General features: G+C 40.5%; 1 protein-coding gene across 1 annotated transcript; it reads right to left on the bottom strand.

Annotated features, from left to right (window-relative positions):
• Nucleotides 1–5,497: 5,497 nt before the first annotated feature.
• CLEC3A (C-type lectin domain family 3 member A) lies at nucleotides 5,498–12,621 on the bottom strand. Its single transcript, XM_007447142.1, has 3 exons — nucleotides 12,507–12,621; nucleotides 7,636–7,719; nucleotides 5,498–5,889 (listed from the first exon to the last, which is right to left on the bottom strand). Exons 1-3 carry the CDS (start codon nucleotides 12,619–12,621, stop codon nucleotides 5,498–5,500), a joined length of 591 nt encoding a protein of 196 aa, XP_007447204.1.
• Between the last annotated feature and the right edge of the window lie 1,675 nt (nucleotides 12,622–14,296).

Raw genomic sequence — 14,296 nt, 5'->3', positions numbered from 1 at the left:
AGTAATTTCACACCATGATGCAAAGTGGCTAAAGTTATTCCTACCCTTTTATTTAATAATTCCACTTCTGGAATTTTTTTTTTCTTCTTTTTGCCACTCCGTGTGGTATGCGGAGATCTTAGCTCCCTGACCAGGGATCCAACCTGAGTCCTCTGCAGTAGAAGCATGGAGTCTTAAACACTGGACTGCCAGGGAATTCCCTGGAACTCAATAGGGGAGAAAAACCTACAGTCAAAAAGCAAGAAAATTGCCACAAAATGTTCATTACAGTATTATTTACAGAAGAAAAATGAAAAGCAAAATTTCCATTTATTTATATAAAGACTAAATATTTATATTTAGATGTTTAAGTAAAATTCCATTTTTAAATGTATTAAAAATTGCAGTCATATATGTGCTCAATTCATAACACGTTGGAATATTATGGAACCATACAAAGTACATTATGGAAAAGCTAGGAAAATGGTTAAGTAAAATAAAGCAGGATATATAACATTGCCTAATGATGTAATAACCTCTACAACTTTGCATGGGTGGTGGTAAAATTAGATGCTGCTGGATACATGTGCTTAATAAATATTAACTGGACAAATGAGTGAAAAAGACCAAGATGCAGGATAATTTCTAAATGTTTTTTCTTACTCTGCAAATTTTTCTATTGTGAGATGTTTTGGTTATTTTACGGAACAAAACACTTCTTTTTTAAAGATGTCATATCCAGAGTGTTTGCTTGCTCAGAAATTGTATTTTCAAATTTCAACTCACAGTTCTGTGGATGATCTGTCATTTCTACTGATAGATGAGGAAGTGGGGGCCCCAAAATTTATTCTTGCCTAAAATCACACATGTAGCATGTGTGGAGTCTAGGTCTTCTGACTCCAAGTCCCTTGACCTTAAATGACCTTGAATTGGGCTGGCAAGATACAGCCTCTGCATTGGGAGACAGGAAATTGAATTCCAGTCCCTGCCCTGTCCCCAGCTTGTTGGGAGATTTGGGGTAAGTCATTTCTCTCAGGGTCTCTCTTGGACTTTTGCCCTGATGATTCCTAGGTCACTTTCTTTTCCATTGTCTCTTTCACTGTATTGAAAGAGTTGTTCACCCTGTCTGGCATCACTCTCTCTAGTCACTCCATCTTTCATCTCCTTGTTTTATTTTCTTCTTTTGTCATTTTAATTGTGTCATTTGTTATGCCATTTTGTCATGTCAGTCTTTTGACATTTTGTCATATTTTCTGAAATGATTTTGTTTTTTCTTTGTTTATTGTATGTTTGCCTATCTAGATACAATCTCTGTGAGGTCATAACCTAGGCTATCCTGGCCAATACAAACTCCAACTAGCTCAAATTCTCATAGAATTTACAGAAATAAAAACCAGGGCCTTAAGAATGATAAACTCAGCATTATGTGAAAACACACACTCACACATATTTCCTCCCTTTCTCTTTTTCTCTCTCTCCCTCTCCCCCTTTTCCCTATCATTGCTCATCACTGCTTATATTTGTTATAATTCATTCTGCATATTGCATCCAACTGGAAGGGAAGTATTCTATCAGAGCCCTAAATTCACTTTGTCCCAATTTAGTGTCTCAGCAAAAAAATAAATAAATAAAAGTTTCATTACTCCCAGTGTCCATTGGCAACCACTGGAAAAGATTCTGATTGGGTTTGCCTGGGCTCTGTATGTCTCCCTACTAGAAGTGTCAGCTACGCTTGTTTGAGTGTGTGCACAATTTTTTTTTTCTTAGTGTATATTCAATTTGGTGTTTATTTCCAGGAATTTATTTAAATCCGTGCCCATTTTGTGGCTTTCGGTTTCGGTTAAACTGGACAGTAATAATCTGTAAATTCACAACTTTCGTATGTAATTAGAGCTACTAGTATTTTCTTCTCAGACTCCAGTGGAGAGTCTTGCTCTCCTCCTGTGGACTAGGTTGTAATATCCTGGAGCGCAGACACCATAACTTACTTCCTTTCTGTCCTTCCATATTACCTAGCGCAATGCTTTATAGTTAGTAGGCGCCCTTTGAATCTCTTACAACAGATTAAATTAGTTACTTAAGTAGCTAAAATTGGTGGGCTTCTTCATTCGTTAGATGTGCTTTATTTGGTGACGATTATGGAAGTTCTCACTAATGTAAGAACAGGAAAAACTTTCTATCTTAATTTTAATTTCAGAAATGTTATTCAGCATTGTTAGAGAAGAGAAAGGACCCATTGAACCTTGAGATATGTTCTCCTTCGAATCTCTAATTTGAATCTCAACTATTATTTCCTTTAACTAATTGATTTTTACTTTGTACCTCATTTAACAATATGGATGGAAGCATCTGTGATGGGTAGAGAAATTGCTCTTAGTATTGTTCTTCACACAGATGAATTGTAGATCCTACCCTTGACTTGAATTAAAGGGAAACAAAACTTCTGGAATCGGCAGAGACTGTCTCTGGGCAAGTAGCTACAGTTTCAGACACTTGCTCTCAGACTGTGGCGTGTGGTCCAGCCCTGTTGGCTTGCACTAGATGCTTTTAGAAATGAAGAATCTGGGGGGCTTCCTTGGTGACGAGCCATAGCTACTGAAGCCCACACACCGCAACAAAGAGTAGCCCCCGCTCGCTGTAACTAGAGAAAGCCCACGCACAGCAACGAAGACCCAACGCAGCCATAAATAAATAAATAAATAAATCAATAATATATATTGAAACAAACAAAAAAAGGAAATGAAGAATCTGGGGCCTCAGTCCAGATCTATGGGGTCTGCAAGTTGATAAGGTTCCCATGTGATTTTTAAGCACAAGAACGCTTGAGAAACACTTCTTTAGAGATTTGAATCAGCTTTCTGGTAAATCTTATAGGGACTTGACTACTTTAAATATAACTGCAGGAAGCCAAGGGTTTATACTAGGGATGACAATTATGTAGTATCAATGTTGGTGTCCTCCTATCATGAACTTGTGAGACATTGCTAATTGCTCATGGCATTCTTTCTACCAAGTTTCAGAATTCGCTATGCTATAGTCCAGGCAGCTTCCAAGGAGTGGGTGTGGCTTCTGGTTGATATGTTGGCTAAGTAATAAAGTCAAGGTCATGAGTCTGACCCTAGGCAAACCAGATAATCTCTTAATCTACTCCTTCCAATCTTGCTCTGTCTCCCATCCATCTGCCCCTTGTCTTGGTAACTCATCTTGATTTGCCCTCACTAACTAACCTTCCTCTGTTCCTTTGAATTAAGCTTCTCTTGAGCTTTCTGGTTGGGGCATTTGGAGGAACATGACCTTATCCATCACCATCTCCTAGGTACCCAAACTCTGACATTGACTTGTGTGAACCGGAGTTGTCTTTATTTAACCCTTTTGAAGCAGATTCAGAGTGAATGCCCCATCAAGGTCAGGTGTTGGCCCAAACTGTTACCCGACGTGAGGGAACAGGGAGATGGATTAGAGTCCACTTCCACTGCCTGTTTGAACAGACTTGACCTTGTCACAGCTCCTTCTGAGTTGCTAAGGATGTAGAATCTGAGTCAACTTGTTGGCTTCTTGTCACAACTTCACTAATCCTGGGGGTGATTTAGGGCAAATTACCACACCTCTCTTCTTCAGTTTATTCTTCTGTGAAATGAAATAATTCTAGAGCCTAAATCCCTAGATTGTTCCAAAGATAAAAGAGAATTATGTAAAATTGAGCACAGTGTCTGGAATATGCTACTCATACTATCTATGAATCTCATTATTGTCATTATCTTTAAGGAGACTGTGGTTCTGTTGGCATAGGAAGTTGGCCAACGTCAACCAAAACCAATTGCAGATACAAATTTTGTTTTTAAGTCTCCTCCTCCCCCTGGACTTTTTTTTTTTGGCTGTGCTGTGCCGCTTCTGGGATCTTAGTTCCCTGACCAGGGATGGAACCCAGGCTCCAGCAGTGAAGGCGCTGAATCCTAACCACTGGACCACCAGGGAATTTCATGGACTTTACTTCTTTATTGTCAAGTAAAACTATCCTTGTAGTACATCTAAATCACCGGTTTGATTAAATCCAGGGTATTTCCTCCTGAATTTTGTCAAGTCTGATATAAACCAACATAGTTTAAATAACTGTAATCAATACCCACATACATCCACATTGATCAGAATTCAGGCTTTATTATTGTGCACTGTAAAGAACTAACACTTATTTCCAAGCATACATACATAATTCAAGTTTGTAGAGAAGGATTTTGCTCCCAAAACACAATCAGCATTTAAAGAAAAAAAAAGACATTTATTTGAAAAACAGAATATACTTAGAATTGTTTGCTTCTAAGAAGCCCATTTCCCCCAATCTTAACTTCGTAATTTCATATTAAGCAATGACGTTACTTTACACAATCTAGTAAAACAATTTAGTGGGAATAGCAGAATAATAAAAAATAACATAGACATGTGACTCCAAAATAATATTATTTAAATCCAGCTTTCAACCTCCAAATATAGATTGCTCATAATAGACTTAAATATATGATTGTTAAATATATATAAGTATGTAAAATATGTTAAAAAAAAGGAAACTAACATGTCATATCCACCCTTGATTTCATAAAGTCAGGTAAAGATGTTAATGCAGGGAAAAAGTAGACTTTTAAAAATTTTCTTTTTCTATACAGTCTGCTACTCTCTTCTGTCTTAGGGTTACCGATACTGCCTTAATATTTCCTTCCAGATCTTTACTTGGAACTTCCAAAAAAAAAAAAAAAGATGTGTATATGGCTGGAGGGCTGGGGGGAGTAGGATGGGTTTGAAGAAAATGGAATTAAATCAGAACCTCTCTGAGATGTTCATGTTTTGATGTGACAGAGAAGATAATAGTCCCACCAGGGGATGCTGCAACTCAAAGAAAGTGTGATGGACTAATAAGATACTACCATTAGGATGGAACAGATTGAACATCAGACTGAAAAGTTTTTGGATTATGTAGCACCTCATCAATCAAATATATACTAAACTTTTAAGAGAAAATCTTCCAGGTATTCTAAGCTTGCTTTTCTGGCTATTGTATTTTTTTTTTTTGTGATACGTGGGCCTCTCACTGTCGTGGCCTCTCCCGTTGCCGGACGCGCAAGCTCCGCGGCACGTGGGATCTTCCCAGACCGTGGCAAGAACCCGTATCCCCTGCATCGGCAGGCGGACTCTCAACCACTGCGCCACCAGGGAGGCCCTGGCTATTGTATTTTTAACACTAACCTGGTCGATATAAGTAAGAGGGACCAGGAGTGAGAAAGGTCTGATATCCCATTTTGCAGAAGCCCCTTTAACAGTGTGTACATGGCTAGATCATTATTTTCTGCTCCCCCATACCCCAGGGAGGGCAAAATCACAATACAGTGTGGTAGCAAAACTGGCTGACTCTTATATTCCTGTGGACATAGAGTCCCATGAGGGAGGACAATTTTGACTTATTCTCAGGATCCATCAGCCTATAAATCATGACCGTTCTTGCTTGGAAGACACATTCAAGAAGGGTCTATTAGGGGATGGTGAACTCACATATGTACCTCTTGCTGCTACGACAGACCTCGTCACTCCATTTGCCCTGAGCTGACTGTGAGAAGAGGACACAGTTTTCCCGCTTGCCACCATTAGGCTGTGCATGGTCCCAGTTGAGGAAGGAGATGGCGACCCCATTGATATCTACAAACTTGCCTTCTGTGACCATGTCGTTGATGCCCAGCCAAAAGTCATTGACTCCCGGCAGGCTCCTTTTACCATAGTCTCGGATGGCATTGATTTCATCAGAGCTTCTGGGGACAACCAGCGTCCCTCCCTTGGAAATGCAGTCTTCGTTGGCTTCATGGAAGTGCTTCAAGCCTTCCAAAGCAAGGTAGCACTTCTTGTGAAATTTTGTGCCTCGGAGACAGACTGTAAAGATGTGAAATTTGACATATTAAGATGCTGTTATAGTATAATCAGGACTAGATCTGGCCAATAGCAATAAATAGTTGTGGAATGAATGACGTGCAGTGACAATGGTGAGTTAGCATGTACTGAAAACTTTGTATGAGTCAGACACTGTGCCAAGTACTTTACATAAATGAACTCATGTCATAATCACAACCATCCCATGAAGTGAGTTTTTATTATGCCCATCCTTACATATCAGGATAGTGAAGCTTAAAGAAGTTGTTACTGATTAACAACTTAGCCTATAAAAAGGTGACATACCCGTCACATAAGATCACAACTATGGAAACCCAGGTCTGCCTCACCCTTAAACCCTGGCCCTTAGCCTCCTGCTGCTTGGATATATACATGTTCGCTAGTTTGTGTAGCTCCATTATGTGCTGAATTTCCTTGGAACTTTTGGAACTGGTTGGTGTGCCACAATTATTAAAAAACAAACAAAAACAAAAGTCTGAGTTTGCATGTGGAGAGATAGGGCTTTTCTTTTGCAGATAACTGAGCCCTGGTAATATTGTTTATCTTACCCAGGATAAAACAAATAGAAAGATAGTTTCAAGGCATAACGTTGGAGAGTCAGGCTCCAGGGCTGTAGTGCCTGGACTTAGGTGTCAGTTCTGACATTTACTAGCTGTGTAAGCTTTGGAAAAATTATTTAATTTCTCTGTGCCTCAGTTTTCTCATCTGTAAAATGAGGATAATCATAGCAGCATCATCTCATAAATTGTTGGAGGATTAATGTGTTAATGTTTATAAAGTATTATTATAGTCCCCAACTGTGGTTAGAGGGTTAACAAAACTCTCCCCTTCTGCAAACGCATTTGGCCGTCCTTTAACTTTCTAATTCTGTTCCCCTGGGAACCTAATAAAGGGCCCTGTCACCAGTGTTACTAGGCAACGTTGCTTATGGTAAAAATGACTCAGGATCAATAACATACAGCTGGCCTGGGAGTGATGGAAAAGCTGTAACTTCAGTCTTCCTGGAAGGTAGTAAGTCTTATAATTGGGCAGTTCTCTTGTGAGACCCTCAAAGCTCTGCTTTTGGAGTTGCTATGAGAGTATTCATTCCTGAGGATGTGAACCTTACAAGCCAGGGATGTTCCTGAACTAACCTAGTGTGGCTCTCATTTCCTTGCCCTGGGAGCCAGCAGAGTAACTCCTGGACAGCAGTGGGTACAGCTGCATAGGCTGCCAGGAGTGCTACTCCATGAAAAAGGAAAACTGGATGCTGCCCTCTGCTGGCAAGCTGTGGCTCTAACCACTGGTCTTCTCTGCATGTGTTGCCCTACTTGTTGGGAGTGAGTCCTCTGATCCTGTGTTTAGTTCAACCTTGGCGATCTCCCAATGGGCACTTAGTAAACATCTAAATAATGCTGATTATTTTAGCTAGTTAATACTTCTTCAGTTTTCTTTCATTGCCCATTAAAGAAGAATTATGGACGGACTTTTAAAATGTATTATTGAAATGCCTGGTTTTATTTCTCTACCAACCATTTACAAGAGTAGGGAGTGGAAAATCAAGCTAATTTCCCCAAACAGTCATCTCCCCAGCTTTTAGATCCTTTCTCCTGGACACGTCTCTGGCTTGTCAATGTCTCTTTTAAAGAAATGTCGCTTACAACTCAACATGTACTCTCTATATGGTTTGAACTGCTGACAAATCACAGTTTCTTTTCCTATCTCGTTTGAGATGAGATGGGATCTCACCTGTCTGCAGGGCTTGCATTTCCTTCAGGGCATTGACTTCTCTCCAGAGCTTTTCCACTTGAGTCCTCAGGTCTCCATCCTTTTCTGAGGATATTTTAGGGTAGGGTGGGGTAGGAGGAATGAAAAGCATATGATTAAAATAAGATACAAATAAAACAAAATAAAATAAAGCTTTGGAATCCAGAATCTAAGGCGAGGGTGATTTTGATGAAACTGAGCCCAGTGTACGTGGAAAATAATGCATGAAAATAAGTTAGCCAGGCAGATGTATAAGGGCTTAGTGGGAGTAATAATATTAGAAGGTCCTTCTGGGGGATGGGGCTCCTGTCTGTTGCTCCAGCCCCACTCTGTGGGACTCGCCCTCCATCACCAGACTTCAGACTTGTTGATTTCGGATGCATCCTAGAGCACTCTGTCTCATCTCAGGATGCTTCTTTTGTGTTCCTTCTGCCTGGAACACTCTTGCCCAGCACTTGTCCATCTCCTTATCAAGCTTAAAGTTCTCCTCTTCTTTTTTTTTTTTTTTAACATGTTTATTGGAGTGTAATTGCTTTACATTGTTGTGTTAGTTTCTGCTCTATAACAAAGTGAATCAGCTATACATATACATATATCCCCATATCCCCTCCCTCTTGAGCCTCCCTCCCACCCTCCCTATCCCACCCCTCTAGGTGGTCACAAAGCACCAAGCTGATATCCCTGTGCACAGGTTGGGTCCTGTTATGGAGTGAATTATGTCCCGTCCAAATTCATATGCTGAAGCTCTAACCCGCAGTGTGACTGTGTTTGGGGATGGCGCTTTTAAAAAGTTACTTAATGTTAAGTGAGGTCATAAGAGTGCGGCCCTAGTCCAACAGGACTGGTGTACTTAGAAGAAGAGGAAGAGAGACTAGGGACACACATGCACAGATGACAAGACCAGGAGAGGACACGGTGAGAAGACAGTGGACTGTAAGCCCAGGAGAAAGGCCTCACCAGAAACCAACCTTGCAGGCACCTTGATCTTGAACTTTCCAGCCTCCAAAACTTTGAGAAAATAAACTTCTGTTGTTTAAGCTACCCAGTCTATTATGGAAGCCTGCTACGGTCTGAATAGCCACCTAATTCCCAAGTTGATGGTGTTAGAAGGTGGAGTCTTTTGGAGGTGATTAGGTCTTAAGGGTGGAGCCCTTATGAATGGAATTAGTACTCTTATAAAAGTGGCCCAAGAAAGCTCCCTTGTCCCTTCTGCCTTGTGAAGACACAGCATGAAGACAGCTGTCAGTGAACAAGGAAGTAGGCCCTCACCAGACACTGTATCTGCCAGCATCTTGATCCTGGACTTCCCAACCTCCAGAACCATTAGGAATAAATTTCTTTTGTTTATAAGCCACCCAGTTTGTGGTGTTTTCTTAGAGCAGCCCAAACATACTAAGCAAAGTAATACAGGCCCAAGCCAATCACGGTGGTCCCATTCCCCTTGCCAGTGGTGAGTTTAGACAGGGCACATGACCCATTTCTTGCTACTTAGATGGGGGCTTAGAGGAAAAGTTTCCTTTTTTTTTTTGGCCGCACTGCACAGCCCGTGGGATCCGAGTTCCTCGACCAGGGATCGAACCCAGGCCCTCAGCAGTGAAAGCACCGAGTCCCAACCACTGGACCACCAGGGAATTCCCAAAGTTGTCCTTAAAGAGGAACCGAAGACTCCCCATCTTTCTGCCTTCAGATGCTGCCATGTCTGGACATTATGTGTGGAATGGCTACAGCCACTTTGCTGCTATCTGGGGATGGCAGAGCAGAGAAAAGAACGGAACCTGCCTGGCCCAGAGCCTTCACTTGTTATTCAACAGAACACACTGAATTATTATTATTATTATTATTTTTTTTTTCCTTGCGTTATGCGGGCCTCTCACTGTTGTGGCCTCTCCCATTTGCGGAGCACAGGCTCCGGACGCGCAGGCTCAGTGGCCATGGCTCACGGGCCCAGCCGCTCCGCGGCATGTGGGATCTTCCCGAAATGGGGCACGAACCCGCGTCTCCTGCATCGGCAGGCGGACTCTCAAGCACTGCGCCACCAGGGAAGCCCACACTGAATTATTTTTGAAGGGCCAGTTAGGTGTTTGTTCCTTGCAGCCAGCATCCCAATTGATGATAAAATTGACAATGTCACAAATGGCTTCCCTAACCCATTCATGGGGATTTAATATTTGAAAAGTCATTCATGAAGACCAATATCAAAGTGGTTTCTGGGAAGACTGGGAAAGAGATATTCTTATAATGATCACATTGATACTCCTTAACATGCACAAATAATCACTCACTCAACACCTGCCTGTGAAGCAACTTTAATGTACTAGCCACTATTTTAGGCACTGGGAATAGCAGTGAGGAAATCAGACAGAAATCCATGACCTTAGATGCTTATTCTCTCTTTCATACACACACATGCACGTGCACATGTGCACACACATGCACAAATGAATGAGCTATATCTTGGCCCCCCCACCACTTCTGAAAAGACGAAATAGGGCAAATGCTAACATATGGACAAAGTGTTTTGGCCATTAAGACAAGACAAATGCTTTAAAAGTGCTCTTTCCACAGGAGATGAATGCATTAAAAATGCATCCAAGAGCAAAAAAAAAAAAAAAAAAAAAGGCTCCCTTTCATTTTATTATTGTTCTCCAAAAGCAGGTACAGTGTAGGAATGCAGAAATAATTCCTGGAATAAATGACCAGTAAACGTATGAAAAATACCTCAACTTTGTTAACCATCAAAGAGATGCAAATTAAAAGAAGGTTTTTGGGTTTTGTTAGGCTGGCACAGCTTAACCTGATGATAGGATGTCAGGTTGTCAAGGTGTGAATGGGTGCTCTTATATGCTGAAGATGAGAGCGTGGGTTCATGCTACCATTTTGAGAGACAGTGTAATTAACCTACAATTTTATTTCTAGAAGTGTATCATCACAATATTCTAGCATGGGGATCAATATCTGTTTACAAAGCAGTTCACTGAGGCATTGGATCATAAAGGGATGGATTTGATGAACACAAAAGTTCACCAAGAGACAACAGATTAAATAAGTCATGACCCATCCACAAGGGGATATTATGCAGCTGTTAAAAGGGCTGAGGTATGCCTTATATTTAAGGTTATCCAAGATTTAATAGATAAAGTCAATTAATTTGTCTGCCAAGTACTTTGGATAGCCAACTCTTATTTTGTTAAAAGTATCAATTTTTAATCGGCTGTTAAAGAAAACTCTGGGGATGCTATCTCCTAACAGTTAATAGGGGGTAATTCTGTGGAAAGGATCGAGAGAGAAAAAATGGCTTTCGCTTTTGACTTCATAAACTTTGGTATACTTTCCAGGTACTTAAAATATTTTTTAAATGTATGGGGGAAAGAAACGTTTAGCAAGTTTAGGCTAATGGTTTCACTTACTGTAGAATCTACTTTCTCGGATCTCATGGCAAAAATGAGCAAAACTGCTTTGGGAGGATGATATTTAAAATGTGGACCCAGTCTGTTAAAAAACAAACAAAAGCATGTGTGCATGCTTGTGTGTGTGTCTTGGAGGGTAGGGCATAATAACCTGAACTACAACTGAGAAACACCCACACAGCACATACATACACACTCACATATTCAAACACCTCCCTGCATTCTTACTGGGTGGTCACCACTTTGCTAAGTCCTTCTTTATGGTAAACAAATGCTGGCAACAAAAGTATGCCACATCTTCTCTCCCTCCTTTTCCTGTCTTCATCAGTCATGAGAAATATTTTAATCTATGATTAAAAGGAATAACAGAGAAGTGTAATATTTAATAAGGAAAAAAGATTCCACTTAAACTTTGCATCAGACCTAAAGTGTATAAATAAATATTCCTGGAAAAGGGCACTGTGTAATCTTAAAAACACGGTGCAGGATAAGCTCCCTTTTACCCACCAGCCATTCGTGTTGTGTTAAATCAAGACTTTAATGTTATTTGTATCTTTGGTGTGTTTTGTTACTAATGAAGTGAAATTGATAAGGAAATAGTGCCCTAATATTTACCTTGAAATATCCTGATACGAAAATGACTCAAGATGAGATAAAACATCACCCCACACTTTTCTTGATGCTTTTCCTTTTGATTTGGTTTTAGCATATTGCAAATACATTGCCATCATCGTTGTTCCTTGCAGGATTTTTTTTTTTTAATCTCTTAGCCCAATTCAAGCCACCCCAAATTTGGGTTTGCTTGGAGATTGTTTTGCATTAAAATGTCTTCAAATGCTACATGACGTGGTTTGTTGAAATATTTTTAAGTGAAAGAGTTTCAACTTCTCTATGACGTTAAAATCTTAAAAATATATTATAGTATAGACCGTCCTTATATTGCCAGGGATATGAAAATATACCTACATGATAACTAATGATGAAACGGAAGTCACATGACCAATAGCTTTATCCTCTAGTGCACATTTAATAAGATTATAGTTATCTTGCAGGTATATGTGAACATCATACGATATCTACGAGTGAAATGGTATATACCCTGTTAATCAGTCTCTTCTACTTGATCCCTCATTCCAAATACCTGATGTTGTATCCAGGTTATCACCCTCGAAAGAACATTCTCATGCCTAAGCTCACCTGACAAAGGATATACAGTACAGAATACAATACAGATATACAATACAGCCTACCACTTGATTCTTTTAAATATCAAAATGTCCCAGAAAATTAAGAGGTCACTCAGTCCCCTGAAAATGCCATATGCACCTGAAGCCACGGTACGGTCACCGGAGCTGGTGTCCTTGAAGAATCGTGAAATGAGCATTGTCCAGCTCCTCCCTGCCCTGAGCTAGCCTAGAGTTTTGCGGGACGGAGAAACCCCGTTACCTTTCACTCGGCGTTTGCTGTGCTTCCTGGTTTTGAACTTGGACGTGTGGCTGGTGGTCTGGTCCAGGAGTAAGGTGATAACCAGGATGTAAATTACAAGTCCATTCTTTGCCATGGCTCTCAGGCAAGTCTGACAGCCACTGTGCCAGCTCCTCTAAAGTATGAGGGGGCAGGTAGACTTCACAGCCACATCTTGCCCTGAAATGCCTGGGGCCACCTTTATAAAAGCACACTGTGCAGGTTGGCTGGAATCCTGCTGACGGAATGTTGGAATGCCTCTGCTGGCTGCAGCATAAAGTGGCCCCTGTTCTCGTGTCTTCTTTAGGCTTTAAAAAAAATTTTCCTCCTAGGAAAATTTTTCCTACTTGACTTGCCTTTTCAGAGCATATCAGAGTTTATTAAGGGACTAAGCGTTTCGTTTTTGTCTTTTTTTCTTTTCTTTCTTTCTTTTTTTAAAATTTAAAGTCCAGGAAGCATGGGGTCTGTCTGTGAAGACCCCAATATTTAAGTCTTTGGTTTGGCGGTCTGAAGTTCTCATAATGTTCTGGGAAATGTATTCAATGACACACACACACAAATCTAGGAAAGTTATTGTGTGCGTGCGTGTGTGTGTGATGCCAGAGCACCACCTGTGTCTGTTCACACTCACGTGACTGCACAGTTCATGTGGAACTTGGGAAGGGTTTGCTCGCAGGGAGTAATGAAGGCGGTTGAAGGGGACAGTCCATGATCAAGTATAAGGCCTTCTGTTAGGATTTTGTAGATTCACCAAGAACTAGATTCTTGGGAAAACACACCTTAGAAAGAAAAGAAAAGAAAGACGGTGAATTTTTTCCTTAAGAATTAAAGTAACATATAAACTATTGTTATCTTGCATATCTCCACCAACCAACACTTTTTTCTTTGAAATTTTTCCAAACACCTAAAAAACACTTTCAAAGGAAGTACAGAAATAACGGAGAAATATAATGAAAGACTTGGTATAATTATTCTTACCCGAACAGTGGGCTTTAAGGAAAAGTACTGAGAACCAGGCAGGCTTTTTGTGACACAAGCAAGGGACCTCCATGGGTGCGACCAAGATGAAGTGAGTTAGACCCTGGGAAAGGCCTCCGCGCTGACTCCGTTCATATCACTGTTGGGTGACCAGGTGCAGATGGAGGCCAGGGTTTGCCGATTTTGGAAGGTCTGAAGGACCAAATCCATTTTATCTTTTTTTTTTTGAGACAATACAGGAAGAATCAAGGGGCGATTGATTCCTTCTGAACTTTAGTGAGGAAAATGAGTCTAATCCATCTTCATTTCCTTCCTGCTAAAGCCACTTTGTAGACTACCTGTGTACTGACATCAAAGGAAGACCACTGATGTAGGAAAGTCTAACATAATGTAGAGATGTAAGTGTGAAATAAAAAATGAAGATTTTACTTGTAATGTAAACTCCTTGTACCGACGTGGGCAATCTACGTGTAGGCATTTGAGAGCGTTGTAGAAACAAGCTGAGCTAGGTTCACATCCTTCTTTCATCTGTTTAGAAGCTGTGGGATCTTGGGCAAGTCACTGAACCTCTCTGAGTCTTTACTCATCTTAATAATGGGACTAGGGCTACTAACTTTACAGGGCTGTTGGAACGATTAAACGAGACAGTGACTATAAGCACTTAGCACAATGTCCAGTGGTTAATAATAATAGTGATGATGATAATAGCAATAATATCTGAATATCCTTACCATAAATTATAATAGTATGGTAATGGCAGATATTTCTGGTCTTTACAGCAAGCCCATGGGATA

Source organism: Lipotes vexillifer, unplaced genomic scaffold, assembly GCF_000442215.2.
Source record: "Lipotes vexillifer unplaced genomic scaffold, Lipotes_vexillifer_v1.1 scaffold871, whole genome shotgun sequence".
Taxonomy (NCBI): domain Eukaryota; kingdom Metazoa; phylum Chordata; class Mammalia; order Artiodactyla; family Lipotidae; genus Lipotes; species Lipotes vexillifer.
Note: the sequence above shows the minus strand (reverse complement) of the source record. Positions and strands in the feature narration are given on the sequence as shown.